Below are 26,946 nucleotides of genomic sequence, written 5' to 3' on the forward strand. Positions count from 1 at the left end.
AATATATGACTCGACTCTTACCTCTGACAAGAAATTGTCTATCTTACATATGTTGTGTTTTAACAATTGGGTAGAAATTTTGGCTACCCTGGACAAGGACTCCAAGGAAGGGGTTAATTTGATTGCCCTATACATAACACAACTTGCCATACTTTCTTCACAATACCAACAAGAGCTTGCCCTATTCTCTTCCTTCGGTGCTGATGTGTCTAACTTTCTAAGGAAGCTATGCAGCCTCAATCCATCTTTGTCTGTACACATGCCACCCCTTCTATCCCTCAAACTGGTGATATCTTTTGTAGGGATAGTGCGGCTCTTTAAGCAATGAAAGAATTTCAGAGTAATCTTTGTTCCCTCAATGACTCTAACCTCTTGGAAATGGTGCCAAAAATCTCTAAAGTTTTTCCTAACTTACCTGTGAGATAGATAGAAATTGAATCTTTTGAGGTTGACCATCAACTTTGGGTTCTGCCCAACAAGGCTTTCTTAGCACCCATTCTGAGCGAAACATGGGTGTACCTTGCCAACCTCCCTGCCTCTACAGTGGAAGACTGCAGACTCAAAATCTTAAAAGCTAGACAATTTCTTGACAAAGGGGAGCTCATCAAAGCACCCTTCAACCTCAATCTCATTGACCATTCCAAATGACCTTCTAATACTGGCCTCTACATTGTACTAAAGGAAACATGGAATTTGCTAAAAGTAACCTTGACTTCTATATTGAATCCATCTGGAATGTTTTTCGGCCTTATGTGAAATGTGCTTGCAAATTTCTTGACCCTAAAGCCTCTTGTGAATCCAACATCATGTGGTTTGATCATGCCATTTGGTTTATTCTCAACCATCTTGACCTACTCTTCCCACAAAAACCAATGGATTTTCACCTCTCTCTTATTTGCTCATGGTTGGGTGGTCAAGCTAGACAGATAGTAATTGCTCAGATTGCCTTTAACATTTTCCGTGGATTAATGCTGGATATCTTAAAAGAGCTAAAGTTTGATGAGCCTGGGATATACCTTACTACTTATGCTAACTACAAAGGTGTTAAGATTATCACTAGCTTACTCAAACCATGTATTGATGATGATGATTCCCCTGCTCTAAAAAGACCCAACTCTCTGACTGCCCCCAACTCCTTTACTTCTTTTTTAACTCCTAGCTCTGCCTCTAACTGGGAGAATGCTCGTAGCTACACTAGGGGAAGAGGCAAGAGCTCCCCCATCAGGAATTTCCTTGAATTGTAACACTTGGTGATATTGCAGGTTACTACAAGTCCTTGCAGCAAAAAAACTCTCAACAAAGTGGCTCCTAACAAAGGTTTTGTTTAACATACACTGTCTCTTCCACAATGTACTTCTCGATTGGATACAACCTAAAAACCTTTTTTGTGAGTGCTTCAACCTTCTTTTTGGCAATCAAAAATTACTCGATAATATACTCATTGTATGGAAGTATCAACAACCTGTGAAAAAATTGGTTTATAGTAATGATTTTCTTCGGTAGGAATCTGTTCCCAAATGTACATGCTATCAATTTACCACATTTTGCAAGAACTTTGATACATATGGCAGGCATGTTTGTACTTGTCATCTTAGCATTATAGAAAATATTAATGTACAAAGAATCTTGGCCAACGGGCTCAATGATATATCTAACTTTCCCAAAAACCCTTACCTTACTCTATCATCTGTACTAAGCTGCCTCACTAACCTTGTTAGTGCTCTCCAACTCGAGATGACAGTCCTACCAGACTTAACTAAAATTGTGAAAGAATGATTCTTTCAAAAAATATCACAAATTCCTAGAAAATGGTTAGCCTATGATGAATCCTGGCTTACATCACGACTTGCTATTGATTTTTAAACTATTTCTAATAAATGGTTTATAGTCGGGCTTGACAAAAGCTCTAAGTGTCCCACTCTTATTTGCAAAAACCTTGCTTGGAATGCTTCCCGTGATCAGGTGTCTGGAAAAGAATTCCATAGAATTAACTCTTCACTACAAAAAGTTACCAATAATATCTCAAAACTCTTAGGGAATCTAAGCTATTTTGTATAGAACACTAAACTATGTGTATTGTTTCCCACCTATAAAATACATAAGCACAAGTTCAGATGGATATCTGATGCTTTCAATGGTATCTTTAGTGATGTCACCAAGGATATCACTCTTTACGTTGACCTTATACTGGCTGAGTTAGAACTTATTTGTGCCACTAAACAAAAAATCTGCCACGACTTCCTACAAGTACAATACAACCCCTTTTGGTTAACAAAAAACTCTCCAGAGGTCTCACTTAACCTTCTTCAACAAATCTTCCACACTTTTACAGCAGATATCACACAATGCTATGAAAACATCCCCCTTGATGGGGATCTTGGCCTTAAGACTGTTCCAGCCAAGGTGATTAAGATGTCTTTCTCCAATGCAAGAAAGAAGAATCTTTTTTACATTTCTCTGTCCAAAAAATCTAGGTGGATTAAAAAGACTCATTCGGTACACCCCTTACACTTCAATGAAAAGAATCTTTGTCTCTACATTTCATGGTTACTTTTAGTAACTGTAATATAGTTTCTGGTGGACTCTATTTCAACCAATGCTTAAGCATACCCATGGGATTCTCATGCTCTCCACTTATGTGTTACCTAGCCTTCTTCGAGTAAAAATGGTTTCTTCAAGCCATGGAATATAGGGAGGATTTACTCTCACTGTTCACTCATACGTACAGAGATATGGATGACTTAATAAGCATCAACAATAGAGCATTCCTTGAAGAAATAGGATGGATTTATCCCCACTGTCTAAAGATTGAACTTACTTCTTTACATAATTTCATAACACCCAACGGGGCCTTTTGTACTTCGGTAAAGTTCCTTAACCTGTCTATTTCCCCTTCATATTCCTTCTGTTGGAGGATACAACCTTAAATATATGTGGAAAAGAGATCTTTTGAAACTGCCACCATTGGAATTCATTAAGAAGAAAAGCAATAGGCCTCACAAAGCATCAATCAGCACTTGTATTAGCCTTCTGTAATTAATCATCTACTCCTCTTCCACCTGTCTCCTTGCATGGGCAGATATTAAACTGTTAATAGCAAAATATTGCCACAATGGCTTTAATAGAAAATAAATTGTCTGATTAATCTTCCAAACTCTTACTCACCATGACTTTCCTGAGTTACATTTTAAGAAAGATAATATGATCTCTCTAATAAGGTAGTAGGCCCATTCACAATGGGCCTACTAGCGACTCATTGTGTTTGGTGCGTGGGTTATGGAGGGTACACACACACACACACACACACACACACACACACACACACACACACACACACACACACACACACACACACACACACACACACACACACACACACACACACACACACAGACAGTGGTACTTTATAACTCCTAGCTCATATTTAAATTGAGTCACTTCAAAAAAATCCACACATGGACTTAGCCCTTCTAAAGGGACCTGTTGGGGTGGTGTTTTTTTCTGTCTGTGATGAGTATCACACACACACACACACACACACACACACACACACACACACACACACACACACACACACACACACACACAATTTAAATCTCGGGTTCTCTTAAACGCTTGGGATTCTACTGAAATCTACTACCTTATATCTCCACCATGGGGCATAGCCCTAGTAAATAACTTGAGTATTGCATCTACTATGTGTTAACTTAACTGGAATGGGACCTCACTCTTACAAACATTATACAAAAATAATTCTAAGACTAAGTTGTTTTTGTACTTATCTTTTTGTTTTTCCAAAGGCAACTGTCTTTTGAATGTAAAAGTTCAATTATGTCTTATTATTTATGATTAGAACAACGACACACACACACACACACACACACACACATAGAGCTTGCGTGTAGTTGCATGTGATGGCTCTTGTACTTCTTCTACATGGTGCTGCTTATCTCAATAGCTTGTAACTAATGAAGTATGGAGAAGATGCAAAAAAATGGGTATGGACACACACACACACACACACACACACACACACACACACACACACACACACACACACACCATTGGAAACAAAAAGCTTGTTGTAGATGTGGCCACCATGGCTAGCTATGACATGTCGAGGCCATCGACGACTTGAGCCATTTGAGCTTGTGCAACATGGCAACAAACATGGGAAATCAGGACTTATAAGAGTTAGCATGACAAAGAGGTGACCGCTTTAGGTTTTGCTGTAAGTAGGACCGCATGGGCACGCTGAGCTGATCCAAAATAGCAACAATAGGTGGCACTCTAGCTGCCTCAAGAGCACTCCAACAAAGGCATTGATGGGAGCATCTTGCATGGTATCAACTAGTTTATCAGTTTTTTTGTACTTCTTTGAGGATAATAACCTTCCACAACATCTACTCAAATGCAAAACATACACATGACAAGAAATTTTAATGGAGTGGATATTAGAGAGTGAAACCATTGGTTTGAGACTCTACGGCTTCCAATCAGAGGATCATGGATCATGAGTTTGATGATCACCTACTTTTACAGTACCCCACTCTGCAGGTTAAAATTAATCTACATTGTAGTTTGGAAAATCAAAGATATGTGAGACAATGCTCCTTGGCTATCAACAATGACAAATGAACTTCTAGAAACACAAAAAAATTCCCTAATATTAAGGTCATCTTGCAAGAGCAGATGGTGCAGACCATGCCAAAAAGGCACTCACAACATGAGATTATAGCTCCCACGGAAATATTTATGGGAGTTGATGGTTGGCAATTCAAATTTTCAAGCAATAGACATCTTACAAGGACATGGCCAATGGTCTTGCATTTCCTGTAGTGAATAGGAGTTCTCCTTCCACTGACATCATGCATAGATTGAGTAATTCATAGCATCCATCAAATTAAAGGGTTGATGAGTTGACAATTCTTGTTAACTCTTTTAAGACGTTAATCTCTTCTAACCACAGATTAGACAACACCTTTGAGCTAGAGCTAGCATACGTAGGTGGAATATGGTGCTACTACCACATAGTGCAGAGAATCTCTCTCTCTCTCTCTCTCTCTCTCTCTCTCTCTCTCTCTCTCTCTCTCTCTCTCTCCCCCCAAGTCTGCTCATTAAGAGGTGAGTCTTATATTTGACTCTTTGACCAGGTGGAATTCCTAAACATGAAATCATTTATCTTGTTACTTTACAATCTGCTAGCCTACATACCCCCCCCCCCCCCCCCCCCCCCCCCCCCCCCCCTCCCCCTTTGCACCACTTGCCTCTGTTGCTCGGGGCCTTGCACCTACACCTAGCCTTCCAAACTTCACTTGCAGTATCGTGATCAATTAAATTAGTCCTTGATTGGTGGCGTTGCAACCTGCACAACAACACTACCCTTCAAAGACCTTCAGGCCTCGCCACACAGCTCTATCAATTTAGATGAGGAGAGAGAGAGAGAGAGAGAGAGAGAGAGAGAGAGAGAGAGAGAGAGAGAGAGAGAGAGAGAGAGAGAGAGAGATTTTTATTTTATTATCATCCTCGGAGGTCAAATATGACCTATGGGACCAAAGTTACATGTGATGTAGTATGTGTGTGATTGATGAGTGAATCTCAATGCTCCAAAATTGTGGTGATGAGAGTCATAATGGAGATCCCACACTGTGGCTGAGAGAGGAAATTTTGCGGGTCTAAGTCATGGCTAAAAATATGTAAGGGAAGCAAGTTCAGATGTGACCAAAATCTGAGCACTCTAGTAGTGTGTGGTACTCAGACTCTCAAACTTGCAATGAGCATAATGTGCACAATCGATTTGAATCTTCTCCATTGCCCCAAAGCCCTGTCTCACATCGAAGGGAGTGGGAGCTAAGCCAAATGGCTATGATAGTGTGTATCGCTGACAAGGGGATAGGGTCAAGCACGGAAGGGTGAGTACAATTTCCTCTTTCAATGAAGAACATGATTTTGTAGCTGGGGTCAATATGGGTGGTGTATTGTATGAAGTGGGACCGATCGGATTCCTTACAAGTCATAATACATTGGTGTTGTTAAAATCTTCATTCACTTGGGAGAGGCATCATGTAGCAAGTGTAATGCATCCCATCTACCACTTCTTTGTGTCTTGCATCCATCCCTTGCTCAATGCGTCTTTTGAACTTTTTTTCTTGCTTTCGATGAATTTGTAGGAAGTATATGTGAGGGGTTTTTGACGCATCTTTATCATGTAATCCACAACCCTTTCCATGCCCACAACCTCAATTGGAAGAGATCTTGACTCAAGAAGTAAGAGCATATATGGTGTTTGTAAGAAAACACTTTTGGACATTCATTAGAAGAAATTTGGACTCAATTTTGGGCCATGCAAGAAACGCCAACTCAGCATAGAGAGAGGTAATCTTGGAAACTACAAAAGTAGTTTTTTGGAATTCTATTTCTCATAGTACATACGTAAAATTTTGCTCGATCATTTAAATGTATGCTCGTACAAAATGCTTTTCGAGAGCCCAACTTAAGTTTGCACAAAAATCCACGTTCGTGAATCTTAATGAGTGATGTGATGTGCGATGAGAGAAAACACATTATGGTGGCGAATCCCACCTTAACATAAGCAAAATGGAAAGAACAAGCATAAACAATACTCACAACAATGAAGTGTATCCCAAATGACACAAGGTATGGCACCAAGATGGAGTGTGTTGATTGCTTGCATTAGGAAAGAAATGGACTCATTTTTGGGCCTTTTAGCTCTAGTGAGAGAATGCTCCTTAGCCAATAGGAAGAAGGTTAACGTTACGTTGAAAAAGCCTTTGTTCTCATTTTGAAAATGTTCATGAAAACCATTTTGGTAAAATTGTCACTATCATTAGAAAAGTAAGGCGCTTGATAATGACATCTTGCACAAGCGCCGAACGCCTTTTTATGACCCGCTGTTGCTATCCTATAAAGTGAAGTACTTGCACTTGTGCATCTTGCACAAGTATCAATCAAATTTTTATAAAGTACTTGCAATTTAAATTCGAACAGATCGTACTTGATAGTGATTGATAGGTACTATTTAAGACTATGAAGGAGTCAGAACTAAGCGAATAGAGGTCCTTGAGGGGTCTCTGGGACCTCTATTCGCTTGGTTCTGACCTCATGAGGCCCTAGGATTAAGATATAGCATTTATTTAAGCCCACAGATGTATATGGAACGTCCAAAAACCTTATGAGAGCTCTTTAAAACGTTGAAATCGGACGTCTCTAGCTCAAGATATAGCATTTTTAAGCCTAGGGCCTCATGAGGTCAGTACCACAACCCATGACCTCATGAGGCCCTAGGCTTAAAAATGCTATATCTTGAGCTAGAGACGTCCGATTTCAGCGTTTTAAAGAGCTATCCTAAGGTTTTTGAAAGTTTCGGATACATCCGTGGTATTATTTTTGTATTTTGAAAACAACTCTTATGTGTTTTCTCTCATCGCACATCACATCACTCAATAAGATTCACAGACATGGATTTTTGTGTACACTTAAGTTGGGCTCTCAAAAAACATTTTGTATGAGAATGCATTTAAGTGACTGAGCAAACTTTTACGTATGTACTAAGAGAAATAGAATTCCAAAAAAAAACTTTTGCATTTTTCATGATTACCTCTCTCTATGCTGAGTGGTAGGGTGCTCCTCCCCTACTTCTTCCTCCTCCATTGCAAATTTTTTGAAGTTTTAGGCAGGCTATACTTAGGGTGCAAAGGCTTGGGTTGTGGTGTGAGAGTTGAGGGGGTAATGGGGAGTTTTGAGTAGAGAGGGTAAGGGGGTGTTGCATGATGAGGAAGGAGAAGGGCAGGGTTTCTTTGGAGTGGTTAAAATGGGAGGATTGTAGGAGGGGGAAGTAGTACAAGGGTGGCCTAATGGGGGAGAGGGCTTGGGCTTTTTAAAGGGTTGATGGGTGAAATTTACATGGGAAGTTTTATTCAAAGGGAGAGGCTTCTTGAAAGGTTGTCGAGTGTTATGTGAGACAACTTTCGGAGGAAAGGGCTTGTAGGAGGTTGAGTGGGAGTTGTTAGAGGGCTTCTTTCGGGGGGGTGAAAGAAGCTTTTTCATCTAGGTGGTGACTTCATGAAGTACCAATTCACCCACCGTTTCTTCCTTAGGTAAGGACTCTACTTCTTCCAAGATGGAAGATTGGGACCTTTTCCTAGCATTGTGCGCCGCTAAGCTTAAGGAGGAGGCCAAATGAGCTTGGAGTATCTCATTTTGAAGAAGTGCATCAAGGGAGATTTGCTTCCAAAGCAAGAGTTGATTCGCCCAAGTCGCGGGTTGCACCCTTGGGAAAGAAATGGGTGCAAGCTTTGGGGTAAGGTCCGAAAGCCTCTCTTCCACAAGATCGCGGTACTCATCAAAGGTTTTTTGGAGGTTATTGATAAAAGTAAATCTTGGGCTTGGGTGTAAGCTTTAGTGCAATCTAATTGGAATTGGATATTGAGAGCGTTAAGCTTGGCGCTTAAGAGTGCTTGAGCTTGAGAGTGCTTGAGCTTGAGAGTCATCCATGGTGAGGTGAGGAGTCTTCATACAAAGGATATGGGGGGCTTTTTGAAAGGAGAGAAGGTTTTGCAAATGATAATGGTGTGATTTGGCTTTGCTAAGCTTATGAAGGAGGGCCTTAAACTCTACGAGGGAGAGGGAAACAATTTTATTGAATTCCAAGGGCTTTTTGATTTGGGGTAGAATGGGGGAAGGGGGAACCGCAAGGGAGGAAGAGCTTATGGAGAGAGTGCCAAAAGAGGAGGGGAAGGTAAGGGGAGGGCTAGCGAGGAGGCTGCTTTGAGAGGTGTTGGAAAAAAATGCTACCATGCATGGTTTGTCGAGAGTTAGTAAGGCCGAGATGATGTGAGAGGGAGGGGCCAAGGTTTTTTGTCACGGGAAGGGAGAGGTGATCAATATCTTCAAGTGGTAGGTTAGTGGCGAGGCCAAGGATTTCTTTTGAGCTAAAGAGGGTCGACAGTCAACACACCACAGATGCTGCCCAGCTTGCGCACAGAGAGAGAGAGAGAGAGAGAGAGAGAGAGAGAGAGAGAGAGAGAGAGAGAGAGAGAGAGAGAGAGAGAGAGAGAGAGAGAGACCTTCGGTTTAGCATGTGAAGGTCTTCCAACCTGAACCCTGGCTACAAGTGCGTAGAGAGAGAGAGAGAGAGAGAGAGAGAGAGAGAGAGAGAGAGAGAGAGAGAGAGAGAGAGAGAGAGAGAGAGAGAGAGAGAGAGAGAGAGAGAGAGAGAGAGAGTACGGGTAGTTGGAGGGAGGGGGAGATTCGCTATTGGGCGGCAGCTAGTTGGCTTTCTATTTTGTTCAAAATAGAAAGTGTCTCTCCGTTCAATTTTCCAAATTGAAAGGGCACTCCTCTGACTTGCACTGCTTAACATTCCACACAAAACCAGCTCCATGATTTGGGTGCTCTATTAGCAAGACTAGGTAAAACGGCACCGCCTTCGGCGGCAGCATGGCCCTCTTACCTTCAAACCACTCGCTCTTGAAATTTTTTATAAAAGTAGATGAAGAAAAGCACACACACTCTTTCTCTCTCTCTCTCTCTCTCTCTCTCTCTCGCCCCCCTTGCCATAGATTTAGTGTAATCCCACCTTGATAACTTTAAATCCCCTTTTCTTATAAAGTTGATGGTGAAAAAGCCTACAAATCTTGACAATTTCAGTTGATGGTGAGTACTCTCTCTCACACTCTCTCTCTCTTCCCCTCTCACTCTCTCTACTTTTGTATAAAAAATCCCCCTTCTTCTCTGTATTTACCTCGCATTACCTTTTTGCTCTCATTTGTCAATTTCTCCCCCCCTCTCTCCCTATCTATATCTCCATTTCACCAGTTTGTAACGGTTTGGTCCTACATGTCATTTTTTCAGCTACCCTACACAGTTCCAGCTACCGTAATAGTTCTTCAACTTTTATTATATTTTTCTTCATCACAAAAAAATTAGAGAGTATATGACTTTGCGATTGCGCCCTCGATGGCAGTATGACCCATGTCAAAGAACTTTCATATATTTTGGAAATGAACATTTGAAAGATTTTGTTCAACCCTTTATGCAATGAATTATGTGCAAAAATATAGAATTACAAAGACCACTTCTTGTTTGGGTTTAAATTGCAGAGCTATATAACTGCAGCATTACGTTTCAAGTGCAAATCATACAATGCTATCACAATGTGATTTACACACTAAATATGCATTGACATATTCCAAATTTTTGCTATACCAAATTATTTATAGCATCCTTGAAAGTTTGCATGGCAAGATATTGTTGAAGGTCTCTAAATACGCAATCAAAATGTCAAAATGTCCAAAATAATATCTATGCGTAGTACATGCAAGCTTTCTACATCCTAAAGTGCAGCCTACGACATGCTCTACCACGATATCGAACCACCCATGGTCCACGATGTAAGACACATCGACCAATCATTGGGGGGATAGATCCCAGAATAGGACCAACTACCATGGGTTAGACTTTGAGAAAACACAACATTCATTGCGAGGGTTCTTCCTAGCTCTGCAATGGTGATACGTGCTCTGAATCCTCTCTGGATAGAAACTTGGACGTAGTAGAGCAAACTTGGATCATATGAGGCCTCAAAAAGTCCCACCAGCAAGAAATGTGGATAATCTTGTAATCTATATCCAATCAAAAATCTATTAGTATAAACAAAATAGAGACAAAATAAAACATGATTACTTTACTACATCAACATTGTTACCTTAACATCCAAAACCTCGAGCAGATGAATAACCTCCATGGCTCTGATAGGGCCCCTCCATAGTAGTGGATCTAAAGCATAGTTGGTGATTTTGAGTTTCAAATTCTAGAGAGAGAGAGAGAGAGAGAGAGAGAGAGAGAGAGAGAGAGAGAGAGAGAGAGAGAGAGAGAGAGAGAGAGAGAGAGAGAATAGAATCTTTTACCTTGGATGTGCCGAGGCCGCCTTCCTAGCGTGTGGGTCATGGAGGTGTTAGGATCCATCTTTATTCATCAAAAAAACTAAATGAAGGTCAAAGATTTGTGCTATGTATTTTGAGAGAGAGAGAGAGAGAGAGAGAGAGAGAGAGAGAGAGAGAGAGAGAGAGAGAGAGAGAGAGAGAGAGAGAGAGAGAAAATACATATCACAATTATGGAGATCCCCTATCATATCACTATATAAGGCCTCAAAATGTAATATCCAAAGAAGACCCCTCTCTGAAATTCATGAGCAAATTGGTAAACCATAAATGTAGGTTTACAAAGCTTATAAATGAGATGGGTGAACTTATAAATTATATCTACAAAGCTACTGCATAATTCAAATCTTGGAAGGCTGAATGGGTCTTTACACTTGCATTTCATTTCATAATGAGTTCAATTGCAACACTTCCTTGTAGACAATGTTGAAGTGTATGTCCTTTGGTCTCCCCCTTTCCTCACACTTGTGGGGTGACCATCACCAACCACAACCTTGATGGCAGAAGACGATCTCACGCGAGACATTTCCACATACAATTGACCATGGGTGAAAACAGGTGTTGGGAGGTACAATCCAAGCACTCCCAATGTTTGGCCTTGCGCCTTGTTGATCATCATCCTAAAAGCACATCTCAAGGGAAATTGTCGACGTTCAACTCAAAAGGGAGGTCTTCTCTAGCTCCCATGAGAAATCAATCCTTGGGATGAACACGGCATTTCCTGCATGTGACCCTGTAATGATTTTTTGCTTCAATCATTTTTCTATGGAATTGCTTACAAATCAAGCGTGTCCCATTACAAAGACCACTTCTTGTATCCAAATTGCGGAGCAACATAACTGGAGCATTTTGTTTCAAATGCAAAACATGCGGTGGAAAATCTCCTCCAAGATCTAAACTATTTAAGAACTCAATTGTGAGTAAAATGCTATCACAATTTGATTCACACACTAAGTCTGCACTGACATATTTCTTATAAGAACCAAGAAATGTTTGCAATACCAAATTGTTTATAGCATCCATATCCTTGTTGCGAGGTGCTAAGATTACCCTGTCCTTGAAAAAGGTTGCATGGCAAGAGAGTGTTTCTAGATCTCCATATATGCAATCAATAAGTCCTTGCAAAATATCTTGTGGTAGCACCATGCATGTTGGCAAAGCTACATTACCATGTACCTCCCCATCACAAACATTGCCATTGCCAATATCAAGTGTCCACTGCACTAACTCTCTTTCTCTAACATTATGGCAACAATTGATCAGTGCATGTTCTCTGTTAGACGCAGAACTTCTGTACAACACCAAATGTATGAGCGGCACAAAGATGCATCAACAATGTTTGCCCTTCCTCCTCTACGTACAACAGGCAAGATCTGTCTAAAATCACCACCAAGGAGGAAAACCTTTCCGCCAAACAACATGTTATTATGCATGACATGTCATAGTGTCTTGTCAAGAGCCTCAAAAGCATGTCTATGAGTCATGGGAGCTTCATCCCATATGATCAATGAAGCCATTTGCAACAGCCCAACAAGCTGGCTATTTACTTTAATATTGCATGTTGAGTCAGAAGTTATATCAATAGGGATCTTAAATCTAGAGTGTGCAGTCCTTTCATTGCCGAGAAGTTGGGCCGCAATACTAGACAATGCGCATGCCAAAGCAACTTTGCTCTCTCCGCGTATGCGAGAGAGCAAGGCATTATAAAGATAGGTCTTTCCTGTTCCACCTGGCCCATCCAAGAAGAACACAGTCCCACTATTCATGTCAATGGGTTGTAAAACCCGATTGTAAGCTTCCCTTTGTCCAACATTCAAAGATGATTCCATTCGAGCAGACATGCCTCTTTGTTCCTCTACATTATACATTAACTCTTCAGCAAGAACTCCATGATCACTCATTACTTGCAATGTGCAATCCACCTGGGGCATTCCAGAGTAATCTGAGAGCCTCTTTCCATACTGTTGAAACATTGTCTCTAAGTTTGACAATGCTTGGTTTTGTGCCATGCATTCACAAATACTAAGATTGGTTGTGAAAGTCCTCATATGATATACATGGTCCTCAGAACGCTCCTTACAGAAGAGATTCTGTAATGCACCAGGACATATTGACTCACAAAAAACCAAAATGACTACAAATAGTAGCCGTAATTGTTTTCCTGCTTGTTGAAATGAAGCTTCTTTTAAACAAAGAAACCATTCATCATCAACTTGCAATAATCCCCGTGCATTGCATGCTTCTTTAAATGTTTCATATACTCGTCTATTGAAGGTCTGAATATCCTCAAAAGACTCATATCCTTTACACTTGTTGAGTAACATGCGCAAATAGTACAACTCTCCAGCAGTGGGAACGACGTTGTACATTCTTTCAATCACGTCTCCTTTCTGTCTTGGAGTCCATGTTCTGCTTGCTGACTTACAAACCCACTTTGTTGGAAAGTCTATGTACAACAAATCATTGGCCTATGGATATCTTTGATTTGCAAAAACAAACCACTCAGCGAGCGTAGTCTTTCTGTTGGCCTCACTCTCCACCACACTCTGTATAGTCTCTCTGTCATTAAACAAGACTTGATTTTGATGAGGTAAATGAACATGGAGGCATTGTATGTCAGGTTTCTCTTGATGCAAGTCAAATCCAAATATCCACTAGATAGCCTCAGATTCTGGTACATATCGTGGATTAAGATAGATTGTAACTTCATCTAAAATCCCTTCAGTGCCTTGTAGAGCAATAGTCGCCCTGTTATGTCCCTTATACACATACTTGTAGAAATATTTCATAGCAGATATAGTGGAGCAAACCTCCACATTGATATGCGCATTGCACCTTACTGACAAAAATGGATTGCATGGCACAATCCATTTATTATTCTTTTGCACATTCTTATAAACAGTGTGATTTCCAACATCCCTCCTCATGTATGTTGGTATCCTTCCCTATCCACAGTAGTCGATCCATTGAAGCCTCGAGGGTATTTAAACCTGCACTTTCCCTCTACCATACATGGAGCATTTTTATTCAAGTTTCCACATGGACCATGTATATTACACCGACTGATAATGTCATACAATTGTGGAAACATCACCTTATTAGGAAGCTCCGCACACACCATCTTATCATAATGGGATGTCTCTGTTGGTTTGTGCTCGGGAGAAAGTATCAATAGAATGTGGGCATGAGGAAGGCCTCTCGCCTTGAACTCAATCATAGAAATGTGTCCAATGACCTTACCAAAAATCTCCCCCTTAATCAGCAAGCCCATAAAATCCTTGAACTTATGGTAGAAAATACGTGCAGTAAGGTCAGGCCGATCGTTGGACATTTGTCCAGGCAATAATGTGTCCTCTATCTCCTTCCATCCTGGATTGCATGTGAATGTTATCAAGAGATCAGGATTCCCTCTTTTGCGTACAATTGCCATGGCATCCTGATAGAGTTGGTGCATATAGAGTGGACTACCAACATACGATGAAGGCAATATCACCCTCTTGCCAACATTAGCACCCGATATGGGTTCTCTGTCACCCCTTGTTCCATCTCTTGCTCCAATCATGTCAGCCAAACCTTGATACACCTCATTGCATAGATCACTCTGATGATTGCAAACCCATAAAAGCCTCAACTCCTCCATACAACTGTATGCATCAACAATATATTGTTGCAATAGCCTACCACCACGTAGAAGACATTGTGTCGTGTCATCCCTGATTTGCAATCTATACTTGTAGAAATTTATTGTAGAAATATACCCTATATTCCTTCCCCCTTGCTCTCTATTTTCTCGTGACTTGTCTAATGCCTGTATGTAGGGATTCCAACCTTCTTCACCACTTGGAAATAGCAACACATATAAGAGAGGCATGTACGACGTGTGGCAATTTGAGATTCTTTTTAGACCGCCACCAGAAAGATTCAACACAATATCGCGATGGCCAATGTTGCTCTCATCGCCTTGACCAGGCATGATTTTAGCAACTTCTGCACCTGTTGGAGCAAGGTACTGCCAGCCATTTGTACATTTCTCAGTGATGACCATCCTTATGTTAGGAATATTGGAAGTTTGAACGATTGATGCAAATTGCATGAAAGCTTGAATTTAAGGATTTACGCGATGTATCATTGATTGCAAGATTTCCAAGACATCTGGCTTGAGTTTAGAAACATGGTGCATCCTATTTTGCAACACATTCTCAGTGTCAAAAAAATACAACTGAGCAAAGTGAGGGATTTGATTTGGCTATCCTTCAGGCATCAGTGGACCAATTTTATGATGGATAGATCCATGCACTTTGAAGGTATAGATTCCTTTTCTTTGACAGAGAGATTCATCTATATGAGCTCCTAAAGAAGTAAAAGCCAACACACTATTGTATGCTCTAATATGTTTTAGGAATTTCTTGCTTCTAGTATTACCTCCGTGCATTAATTCTCTTAATTCTAAAAAAGGTGCACATAATGGTGGCAAAGAAACACTCCGTGAGTTGCAACAACTCTTCCCCACAAATGTGCGAATGGTCTTTGCTTCTATCTTCCAAGCAAAATCACCACAAAGGGAACATGAAAAATCCAAGCTACCTATGTTGTGAAGTATAGAATTTTTGTGAAAAAGTGACAACATAGAGTTATGCATCAAGGGTGTGTTTTCAGTATACATATAGGTGATGGATAGGCAATGCCTTTTGACTTTGGAGTAATCTCCCTCTCTAAAGACAACTATGGACTCCCCATGAACATCTCCATTACTGGCTTCCAAATTTCTTCTCACTTCAATCTCCTCTCGAATTTGCAGAAGCATTGGATCAATATCTACATCCATTCCAACCTTCTCGGAGAGAAATTATTGCATTGAACTATATTTATCAACTGCTGGAAATCTTCCAAGCGAGCTACATTAATCCCCCTTAGAGAGTGTCGAACTCTCTCTGTTGCTGCCTCATGCCGCATAGCTCGAGAGGCTTGACAGATCCTATTACATCTTGCATGTCCAGTAGACAACACCTTCAGACCAATAGCTATCTGTCCCAAAAAGAACTCTTATAAGTAATCTTAAATGTGGATAATTAAGGAGAGAGTGGATCTTCTCTCTATCTCCATCTTTAACGTTTCATGTATGGAAACTATATGTGTGTGTGTGTGTGTGTGTGTGTGTGTGTGTGTGTGTGTGTGTGTGTGTGTGAGAGAGAGAGAGAGAGAGAGAGAGAGAGAGAGAGAGAGAGAGAGAGAGAGAGAGAGAGAGAGAGAGAGAGAGAGAGAGAGAGAGAGAGAGATATCTTGAAAGAGGAAAATCTATACACCTTGAAAGAGGCAAGAGAGAGAAGGGGAGAGGATTTTGTGCACCAAATTAGCATGACCACTTAGAGAGAGAGATAGAGAGAGAGAGAGACATGGAGAGAGGATCTAATAGAAAGAGAGAAAGTTGGTGCATAACACAACTTTGGAGATCACTTCTTTCAACATGTTATGGCCACAATAAAAAAATGACGGTGCTACGGTGAAATGAATGGAAGCTAGTGATACTAGTTATCCATACTTGCCTTGGTTTATTGCCAATGGTTCGTATGGAGCGACTGGTTGGCTGTAATTTACTGCCTTGTGTTCGCTGTAGTGTCATGCTCCCTTCTGGATTGTGATAGGTGGATTAGTTGCGTCGTGCGTGTGGTTTGACGAAGTCATGAAATTTGTCAAGATAGCGGCACAGTTTTCTTGAGTAGCTTTTGAAAGTTCAGCCAAATCAATGTTGTAACCAAACTGCAGCTGCTTCATCGTGTACAATGTAATTTCTCCAGTTTTTGTGTCGAGGAGTTGTTGTGCTTCAACATTATGCAACATACTCTCATCATCCTCGTACTGGATATCAAGCTCTTCAAGTATTTGCTTCATGAGACCTGCAAGATGTAGGAGCAAGCTAGTTAGCATAACAGACAGAAGGCATTATATTTTTCTTTTCTAATAGTACCTGTTGTCATCCTGTCTGTGTTTGGTGTGGCCATCGTTTGGTTTAGAGATTTATATCTTGCGTTGCACTTATTCATGAAGTTGCAACGCTCTTGAAAAGTATGGAACCCCTCAATATACACATGGGATTTCTCGCCTGCTGAGTTAGCCAATCTCATCCGCTTAGTCGTGAGGTAAAATCTCTTAGGTTGTATCATTGGTTGCGTTTCCTTTGCATTGTTCGTGTATTGCTTGAAGAGCTGCACAGTAAGATGAGTGATTGATTCACATGTGTATACATAGGCAGATGCAAGATCAGACAAGCATGCAAAATGTACCCTGTTGTGATCCATTGTTTGATTCAGTTTCCTGCACGTAAAAATAATTATTTTGATGATCTCTTACAGTATTTTTGAAGCATAAGATCCGACAAATGTTTAAACACAAATGAATGAAGTGAAAAAGGGAAGAGCAGTAAATCTACAAAAGGTGGATCAGAGTGAGTAGGGGTGATAGGGAAGATGTCTCAGCAATGCAACATAATGAACATGACAAGTCGACAGAAGAGAAGATAAGCAGTTGAACAAAAATTTCTGCTTTATATACAAGGCAGTTACAAGGCGATCAATCAGTTTAATAGAAAGAGAAATTGATACTAAAGAGGGGGTAGGAAACATTCACGTTTAGAAGTTCAAAAATCTAGATGGTGTAAACATCTGTGGCGTAGGGAGCTGTAGTAAATGTAGCCGGGTTCACTCAGTGACACGTGATAGCATCATGTATAGAAGGCCAGGGGCGAAAACTTCTTTTACAATGAGCAAGACATTGGTGTTGATCGTTGCGCCTTGGGACTTGTGTCCAATCATAGCATAGGCGAGAGCTATTGGGAATGTGGATTTATGGTACTAGTGCCCATTGAATGTCCACCTGCTATGCTTTGATCATCATGGTGTAAGTTCCTATTTGGATGTGTCCAGTGTGACTTTGATTGCTTTGACGCCTCCTTCTTCATCTTGGAGGATTTCGTCTATGCGACATATTGATCCATTGGCTGCTCCAATTGTTAAGTCTATGTTCTCTGTTATCAGCGCCTTTGCTCCTTCTCCTATTCTGTCAATTTTCATGGAAGTCGGGATCTTCAAGCCATGCTTGGAACTTAGGGACATTGTGTGCATTCGTCTTGAGGCCGATTTGGATGATGTGACTATGCTGATGGAAGCGTTCCAAGAGAAGGTAATTATAATATTGAACGTCACTCTTGTGTGTGTAAATGATTGTCATATTCCTATCCATGTGTTTCTCTATTTGATCCTGCTTTATGATGCGGTCACCAAGCGCATCGTGGATCTCTTTCTTTGTGGGGAGCATGACTAGTATTGTATTGAGGAACTCTATGAAAGAGATATCTTTTGCATGGCGCACTGAGCAAGACATAATGTATGTAGTAGCAGTGGACCAATAAATGGAGCTTGTGATGTGGCATGAGTAGCACTGATCACTTTGATGCTTGCATACTGGCAGCAACTGTGCCAAATCACCGAACAAGAAGACCTTTTTATCTTTGAATGGGTCTAGCAGTGTGCCGTTGGTGACATTCACAATTTGTCGTACTATGAGATCAAAAGTTTGCTTTGTCATCATAGAAATCTCGTCTATGATAATCGTCTCTGCTTCTTTAATACTGACATATCTGTCATCAGTTTCGGAGATTGATAGGGGATACTGTTGTGTGCGCACTGGTATCTTGAATTGGTAATGGATAGTTGTTGCGATGCTGCTTAACCTCATGGCTGCTGCAACAGTCAAAGAGACGAGTGTGACAGTTTTCCCTTGCATTATGAGTTGGCTTGTGATATATCTTATGAGGAAGTTTTTGCCACTCCCAGGAGTGCCTATGATCACATGCAGTCCACCCTTTGCTACTGTAGGATTCTTGTAGATATCTGCGTGTTCAGATGTCAGTGACGCGTTTTGGACGTTCTTGTAGATCTCTGCTTGTTCAGATGTTAGTGACGCGTTTTGGACGTTTGAAGCTCGTTTAGATGGGTAGAGATACGATGACGTGCCCTGTTGCTCGTAGTCTGTTTGCACATCTGGAGATTGAAATGAGGCAGCCTTTGTTGAGGATGTCTTCTGTAGTATCATGTTGTGAAATTGGTGTGTTTGATTTGTTGTGAGCACATTTCATTGTGTGTACTCTGTGATGTACATCTCAAAGTCCTCATCTGTCAGTATCAAACTTCTAAGTTTGCACTCAAGATAGTATGACCTGGGCGTGTTCTTCGGTGAGAGCAGCTGGGATTCATTTTTGAAGGTGATGCTCTTTAGCAGCACGTTGTAAAAGAAAGCCTCCGGATGATGCCCTGGGTGAAAGTCTGTGAAATGGACCGGTCGGTGTTGCCGCTGTAGCGATTGGCCGTAGGTATTCTCCTCCGAAATACTTTTTTTCCTTTCTTTTCCCTTTGTCACTATGTAATTCTTGTGGAAGTTGTTGAATGTAAGCTTCTCGAGAGTTTGTGGTTGCGCGCAATACAGATCAATAGGGTGCAACATGACATTATTGTTGTGAGAAATGATTCGTTGCCGTAGTGTCGGGGGTGATGAGTCGACGTATTGGGGCTATCACTCTTTGAACTGATTAGGATTTGCAAACAATTTAATGCCACTTATGTTGCTGAGATAGGTTTCGACAGTAAAGAGGCTTGAGATCAGCTTCAATTTTACAGTGTCAAGGCCACCTAGGCCTAAGCGCCGTGCATCTTCCGAGCGGATGTTGAGATGGCCCATTGGTTCAGTTTTGAGTGCATACTTCAAGAGGTAGTAGGACAATGATGAATTGGTGACCCGTTGTATATTCATATGTGCACCCCATAGCAAAAGCAGTGTAGGGTGGTACGGTACGACATTTCTGTCTTCATGTCAGGGCCTGAAGTATTGCCATTTGTGATTTTGTTCGTTGAAGACTGGGTTTGGATTTGGCTGCGCATGAAATGGAAACCTGTGTTTACATACTCCATCTCTTTGACCGTGGTAACAACTTGTACTACACTTGTGAAGTTGTTTCCTGAGTACGAGTTCTCGGAGCCGGCTTACTTCTGGCAAAACCACAGAGCTAGTTTCTGTCGGGATGTATGCAGCTATTTCAGAAGATAGTTGCTCTTTGTCTTCTTCATGCATCCACAGTATGACATGAGCATGCAATGATCCTCTATTTTGGACCTCATATCTAACCAAGTGGTGTTGCACATGGCCCAACACACCTTTCGCAAGTATATATTTGGACATAAGCATTTGGAACTTAGAGTGGAAGGTGAAGGCGCATTCGATTGGGCAGTCTGTCCAAGTGAAGGAGGCATTCAACTGACGTGCAATTAGCTCGATCGTGTCAATCTCAGGCCATCTTGTGTCTATGACCTCATTGGCAGTGAAAGTCAAGAAGAAATCAGGCATTCCCCATTCGTCCACTATTGCTATCAAGTCCTTTAGGTTCTTGCAGTGCCACGAGCAGGAACCTGGCATGCTGGAAGAGGTGCTGTACCGAAGCACATGTATCACAATATCTTCATCAGTTGCTTTATGATTGGCCCTCTTGTAGTTGTCAATGTCCTTTTGCAACAAGCTTGTGTGTGTATTGTTAGCCAACATAAGTGCCTGCTTTAGTTGGTACATTATGAGCAGGTATGGCTTGTACATGGTGTAAACAGAGAACAGAGTCGATGCACGTATCTTTACATATACACTGAAGTTGATTTTACCATCATACTTGCCTTTGCCAAAAGGGAACATGAATGGAAACGCTGCTGTCTCTATTGTGATGTCGTTCACAGAGCTTGATGCGGCAGGCATGCCGTTGGGCTTGAAAGTAACTGTTCTCCCAAGCAATTGTTGACGGCCACGAAGCTGCAGAGAAGCAAATTCGTAAGTATCGCTAGCGGTGAATTCTCTTCTCCTGGCTGGTTCAACGATGTTTTCAATGATACCAAACATCAAACTTGTGTCAAGATGCACCATCAGTGTAAACGGTGCATTGTTGTTTGTGGGTCGTCTCGACGGACGTCCATAGCATAGCTCTCAAGCATCAACATAAAATTATCGATACAGGGGAAGCGACTCGGATGAGGCATGGAAACTCACTAGGGTGTCAATCCTAATGAATTGAACTCGAAGAGATGAAACTACTAACTCTACAAGAAAATCAATCACACTAAAGCCAAGTAATCTACCTATGTCCTTCTACACAGCTCTACAGTCATCACACCCGTTCACCATGCAAATCATATCGGAATCGCACGAAACTTGAAGGGAAGCTACAGGGGATTATCAGGAACATATCCTATCAATGTCACAGCATTCTGGAGAGGTACAACGATCGCGATCGTTTGTCCCAAAGTCAGCAAAAACAACGAACAGGTGATCCTAATGGGTCGTTTGAGGGTCCCTAAAGCCTCTCCTAGGGTCAAAACAACATAAAATACGCATATAAGCACTCAAAACAACGATTTAAGACCTAAACAGATGCGTTTGAAACCTTCATCAAATCTTGAATGCTTACACTTGAATGAAAGAGCAGAGTAAGAGGAACACAATGCAAGAAACAAAACTGAATTTGGATTACCGTAGCCATAGAAGCGATGATTACAAGTTGGAGCAAAGAAGTAGCTCTCTGTACGTAACGCAGTAGTTCCTTATCTTCAAAAAATAATCTCTCCTTTCCCACTAACCTTAGTGTATTATATACCTATGGCTTTCTAAAGTGGCCGGCGGACAACTTCTCATGGACCTTTACATACATCATTGGAAAAATTACATCTTTGACTCAGACTTGACATAGGCGATTGCCGGCTGACTCAACGGCGCCTTGGCTAGGTGGACACTTGTATGTTGTTATCACCTCCAAACACTCCCCCCTTCCTAGCTCGTGTCGTCCCTTGACACGACCTTGTGCAATCTTGTCATAGGGTTGTCTTTAGCTTTGTCTTCAAGGGAAGCCCGTTGTCGTTGATGACGCTCCCCCCTTCCTTGAGTGATGCATAGCTGTCATGTTTTTGATACATGATTTGAGCTTTGATTATTGAGGAAACGTTTCTTTTTGTTGTGCATTCGCCTCTTGGTTGTCAATCTTAGTTGCCGTAAAGATGGATGTTGAAGTGTTTGATCGTATAGAACTGATCCTCCTTGTGGCGTGGACTTTATGATAGATATTCATTCAAGGTCCACTGCAATTTGAGCTGTTTGCAATAGGTCACCAATGTTGAAGCACTGTGTGAGCTATTTTTGATTGTTGTGGATAGCTCGCTTGCTAAATTTCTCATTGCTTGATGTTGTAGGCCATTCTTTGACTTGCCATTGTTGGATGGAGCTTTGTTGTCACCCTTGAAGATAAAAGATGGTCTTGATAAGCATATGGAGACTTGCTGTTTTTTCTCCAAGTTGTTGTTTATGGTTTGGGTAGCCCTTTCCTTATTGTTGATGTAGAAGGAATATATACAAGAAATTGATGATGAGGTCTAGATTAGGGTCTTAAAACCTGGATGACCAAAGGGAAAAACCCAGTGGGAAAAAAGTGCCTTTGGTATACGCTCTTATTGGAGTTGAGCATTTTGACTCCAAGTACCTGTCATGCAAGGTGAGTGCTTGGGAGAAACAAAGGAAGAGTGCCTAATGCAAGTGCCAATTATAGGACACTCTATATGCTTATGAGAAGTTTTTAAACAAAAGCATGTAGTGTAAAAGATGGAGTTGATGGGTCCTTCAAGGAACAAATGTAGCACATGTGACATCAAAGGACGTCTCAATAGCTTGCACATTTCCAAGAAGGGTTTTCGATGTAGAAGATTCTCCACTCATTCCTCACTATGCGTAGTGCGTGAGTGTCTTTTGGACTTTTTTCACTTAACCAAACTTAAAATACATAGACTTGGACTCTTATGCTCACCTATACTAGCATGAGCAACACAACATAAATATGCTCAACTCCTCCACCTTGAGCAGTACCTAGAATAGCTAAGACTCTTAGACCACCGAGAATATTACTTGAAGCTTTGGGACTAATGCCTTGCTCATTTAGTGGCTCAGCTGCCCGACTCTTGACTTTTATGCCATGTATTTTTAATGGCGACTTGGACTTACCAGTTCATGGCCTGAAACCCAATGCCATAAGTTCTTGAGATTAAGGCTTCTATCCATTGCTTTGGTCTTTGAATGCCACCATTTTGTCGAGTAGGTTGGCATATTTTGGCTCCTCTTGACTTGCTTGTTGTATGTTGATACTTCTTTGTAAAACAAGTCCTTCAACTCTGATAGGGCTTGATGTAGCCGTTGCATTCCATGAGAAGCGATTGTCGAGATGTGTGGGTTCTCTGTGATTGAGTTTCCACTATCAATTTTGGAACCCATCTTGTTTTTGGTCCTTGTGTGACCCTCTTTGGCATTTTATCTTCTTCTATAATTTGATGGACACTAGGCTTTGGTATCCAAACCTGATGATTTCCGTTGTAAAAGCCTTGCTTTTGTAGTAGAAGATGAGGGATCCATTTTGAGGTTGTTTCTCCCTTGGTTGTGCTTAGTCCCCATTGGCTCTTTGTTGTTGTTGATTGTCTTTGTGTGGGGTCCTTTGCTACTTGGTTGGTCTTAGTGGCTCTAGGTTGAGCAACTACTTTGGGTAACCATATTTGGGTTCTACCTTCATAGAATCCTTGTGCTTCAAGTAGCTTCACTGGAATCATCCGCTGATTCACTTGTTTGTGTTGGGTATCTTTGTTGAAGTCTGATTTCCGTCCCCAAACTTTTTGCGTTGCCCGCTTGGAAGGTCTTTTTGTTTGCCTTTTGTTGGTGTTCTTTCACTTCCCTGAGTATTTTGTATTCCGTTGATAGCACGTCTTGTTCCTTGTAGAACTCGTTGGTTGAGGTGGGTAGGTCCAGGCTGTTACTTTAGGCTTTTTGGCCCAAACATTAGTGTTTCCTTGGAAGTAGCCTTGAGCAGTGATTGACTCGTTTGATGCTATCCACCCTGTCACCTTTTGTTGTTGTGGTTGAACCCGTGTTTCATGTATCCAAACTGGGTCTCTGACTTGGATGTGCTCTTTGGATATTAACACATGCTCGACATTCTTCGGCTTCTTCTGGATGCTTTTTTGTGATGGAAACTTTGGTTGATAGACTTTTTGCTTTGGTTTCCATTGCATTGTTGATGGTGTGGCTCTTGATGTAGAGGCTTCGTGGGAAATTTGATGGAAGCTCGTTGAAGGTAAAGTCGTCTGGCGAGGTTGATATAATTCAATGTTTACCTTTGCTTTACCTTTTTCCACGATGGTTGGCGATTTCTTCTCTGCATGGATTTGAGAAGCTTCATGGAGTCTTACCGTTGTTTTTGTTGAAGCTTTTGATTGTTGTTGAAAGAAGATGTTCCTCCAGCTTTCTGTCAGGACCAGACTCTCTTTGATATGATGGGAGTTGATTATGTGGAAAGTATCTTTATACTCCCCGGTACTCAATTTGAGTACAGCTTCTGCCACTCCAAAGCTAGGAATCGGCATTTTTGAACTTGTGTAAACTGTTTCTTCTAGCTCATTAATTGGTGGCTTTCCCATCATGATCCACGTTCCATAAGTCATTAGATTCTTTGTTGCTTCTGGATATATTGCGGCCGAACATGTAACCTTGGGCCCTGTTTGTCCGCATAAATTGAATTTGATCATCGTTGGAGATAGTCCATCTTCTTCTTTGTCCCTGTTCTTCTTTTGATCTTGCGTTTGTTGAAGATTTGTCGTTGAACTTGGAAGCTTTTCTCCTTCATCTACTTTCATTTGCACTTTTTCTGGAGTCGGCTTCTTTGAAATAGCTTTTGTCGATTCTTTAGGTATGTCAATGATGACATATTCTCGTTGTTGCTCTGCTTTCTTCATGTGCACTTTGGCATCATGCTCCATGACGTAGCTATCTGTTTCACCTTTTTTGCCTTCACACTCACAAATCTCGTTAGCTTCCTTCAACACCTTTATCGTAAATATGAGAGTTATATCATACCCTTCCTCATCACAAAATTTAGTCGGGGTCACCTCATTCACACACACATCAAGAGTCGCCAGTATTTGGTCCCATCCAAAGGGTTCAAATAATTGCTCTGGAAAGGGTTCCGGTATGTAAGCTTCATCGTTCATTGATCTTCCTAGGATGCAATCCTCCTTCACTGAGCTTCCACACTTCAAAGCACCACACATCCAAAGTTCTTGTTTGGTTTGTAGCCACGCAGGTATCTCTTTCCCATTGACTATAGAAGAGTCAATTTCTTCTAATGGAGTTCTATTCACATCTCTATAGCTATGTTCTTTTATGCTTATTTTTGTGGTGATCTTTTTATGTCTCAAGTAGATATAGTCATAGCCCCAATCTTGAACCATCTTAAGTTGACGCATGAAAGGTCTTCCTAAAATGATATCAAAATTGTTCCCTTTTCCAAAATCTACTATTGCAAATGTATGTTTATATTCAATTCCACAAGAAGTCACAATAATTTGCTCTAAGATACCCAGAGTTTTTTCCGTGTATCCATCTACAAGTTGCAGCTTCATTCTAGTTTTCGTAAGCGCTGGTCTACCCCATTTTTCCCAAATGTCTTTTGTGGCTATGGCTACTCCAGCCCCACTATCAAGTATAGCCAATCTTTTAACTCCTTTGTATTCCACAGGTAAGGTGGTGTTTCCTTCTTCTCCTTCGCAATATTCCCCCACCTTTTTTATTGGCACAGGTTTAGCGGGTGCACTTTCTTGTTGAGTTTTGTTTGATTGTTCATTTGAAGGTAGATCTTGAAGAGGTATATTTAATCCCATCTTCCCCAAATTGTTGCCTACTTCATCCCATACATGTGGTCTAATCTTAACCAGTTCAGATAGAGTAATGGTGCACTGTATTGGAGCTGACATCAACTCTTGCATACTCTTCGTATCCATCATCTTGGATATGGCTCTCCTCTGAGATGGCACCACTCTAGTCTCTGAGCCTGCCTCATGTTCTCCTATGTATGAGGGTAAGGTCTTCAAGGACTCTGGTTTGGTTTCAATTGAAACTTCCGTCCCTGCATATCCATTTAGAGATTGAATGTCTCCCTGATAGACTTCATTTCCTGTATTGACCTCAATTATGGGTGCAGATTGGAAAGTCGCACTTCCATCTTTTGCACTTCTAATTGCTTCCCACAATTCATTTGGCCATGGCTCATCTATCTCTGGGATAGGTGCCATAAATTGTGATTTTGACCTTGCATCATTAGTGGTGTTGGCCACTACTCGATCATCTAGTTGAATTTCTAGGTTGTTGGTTTCTTGTGTTGCAGTCTTTGCTTGCACATCCTTTTGTGATTTTAGCTCAATGTTTCTTTGAGTTAATGTTTCAACAACCTTTGTCTTAGGCATTTCAAATCCAACACTTTTTGGTTTTGTTTTTGGAGGTGGAATTGGTGCTTCTGGCTCCATCATTGCCTGTGCAGTTTTTACCAATTTCTTACACATTTTCAACCTCTCAGTCTCTACCTCAGCATGAGGATATTTCATCCCTCGTTGCTCTAGGGTTTGGTTGGGTTTCAATCTAGCCTCATATGCTTCCAGTGCATCATCTAATGGCTCTAGGACTTTGTCTACCAACACAGATCCTCCAGAAGACGCCTTCCTTGGTTTCTTATCGCTCACCATCGTTTTGTTTTCCTGTTCTTGTTTTAAATGCTCCTTTGTCTCTTGTAATTTTGTTTGTAGTGCAGTTTGATATGTAATTACTTTTGCTTTAATTCTGTCTCTTTTGGATTTCCAGGATTTTCTCCCAATCCTTACTGACACACTAGTTGTCTCCCCTTTTTTGGGTTGTTGATCTTTCTCCTCATTAGCTTGGTCCTTAGCATTTTCTTTTGCTTGGGCTCTCGTCACTACCTTCACAGGAATTTTGGGTTCTACCTCTGATCCACTTGGAGAAGGTAACACTCTCACAACATTCATTGTTGTTTTCCCCTGTTTGTTTGGGTGTTTTGGACAATTTGGAACAATGTGTGTAATGG

At 41.1% G+C, this 26,946-nt stretch overlaps 3 protein-coding genes across 3 annotated transcripts; all 3 read right to left on the reverse strand.

Moving 5' to 3' along the window:
* Positions 1 to 11,654: 11,654 nt before the first annotated feature.
* LOC147430639 (uncharacterized) lies at positions 11,655 to 12,107 on the reverse strand. The gene has a single exon (XM_086493565.1). The coding sequence runs from the start codon at positions 12,105 to 12,107 to the stop codon at positions 11,655 to 11,657; it is 453 nt and encodes a 150-aa protein (XP_086349691.1).
* Positions 12,108 to 12,400: 293 nt separating this feature from the next.
* LOC147430640 (uncharacterized) lies at positions 12,401 to 13,330 on the reverse strand. Its single transcript, XM_086493566.1, has one exon. It carries the CDS (start codon positions 13,328 to 13,330, stop codon positions 12,401 to 12,403), a length of 930 nt encoding a protein of 309 aa, XP_086349692.1.
* A 554-nt stretch (positions 13,331 to 13,884) lies between these two features.
* Positions 13,885 to 15,006, reverse strand: LOC147430641 (uncharacterized). The gene has a single exon (XM_086493567.1). The coding sequence runs from the start codon at positions 15,004 to 15,006 to the stop codon at positions 13,885 to 13,887; it is 1,122 nt and encodes a 373-aa protein (XP_086349693.1).
* Positions 15,007 to 26,946: the final 11,940 nt, after the last annotated feature.

Source organism: Adiantum capillus-veneris, chromosome 21, assembly GCF_014529385.1.
Source record: "Adiantum capillus-veneris isolate H3 chromosome 21, ASM1452938v2, whole genome shotgun sequence".
NCBI classification, from domain to species: Eukaryota; Viridiplantae; Streptophyta; class Polypodiopsida; order Polypodiales; family Pteridaceae; genus Adiantum; species Adiantum capillus-veneris.

Bases quoted from the DNA above. Each gene is read 5' to 3' on its own strand.
- LOC147430639 (XM_086493565.1), bottom strand. From the start codon at position 12,107: ATGGTGCTACCACAAGATATTTTGCAAGGACTTATTGATTGCATATAT.
- LOC147430640 (XM_086493566.1), bottom strand. From the start codon at position 13,330: ATGTACAACGTCGTTCCCACTGCTGGAGAGTTGTACTATTTGCGCATG.
- LOC147430641 (XM_086493567.1), bottom strand. From the start codon at position 15,006: ATGGTCATCACTGAGAAATGTACAAATGGCTGGCAGTACCTTGCTCCA.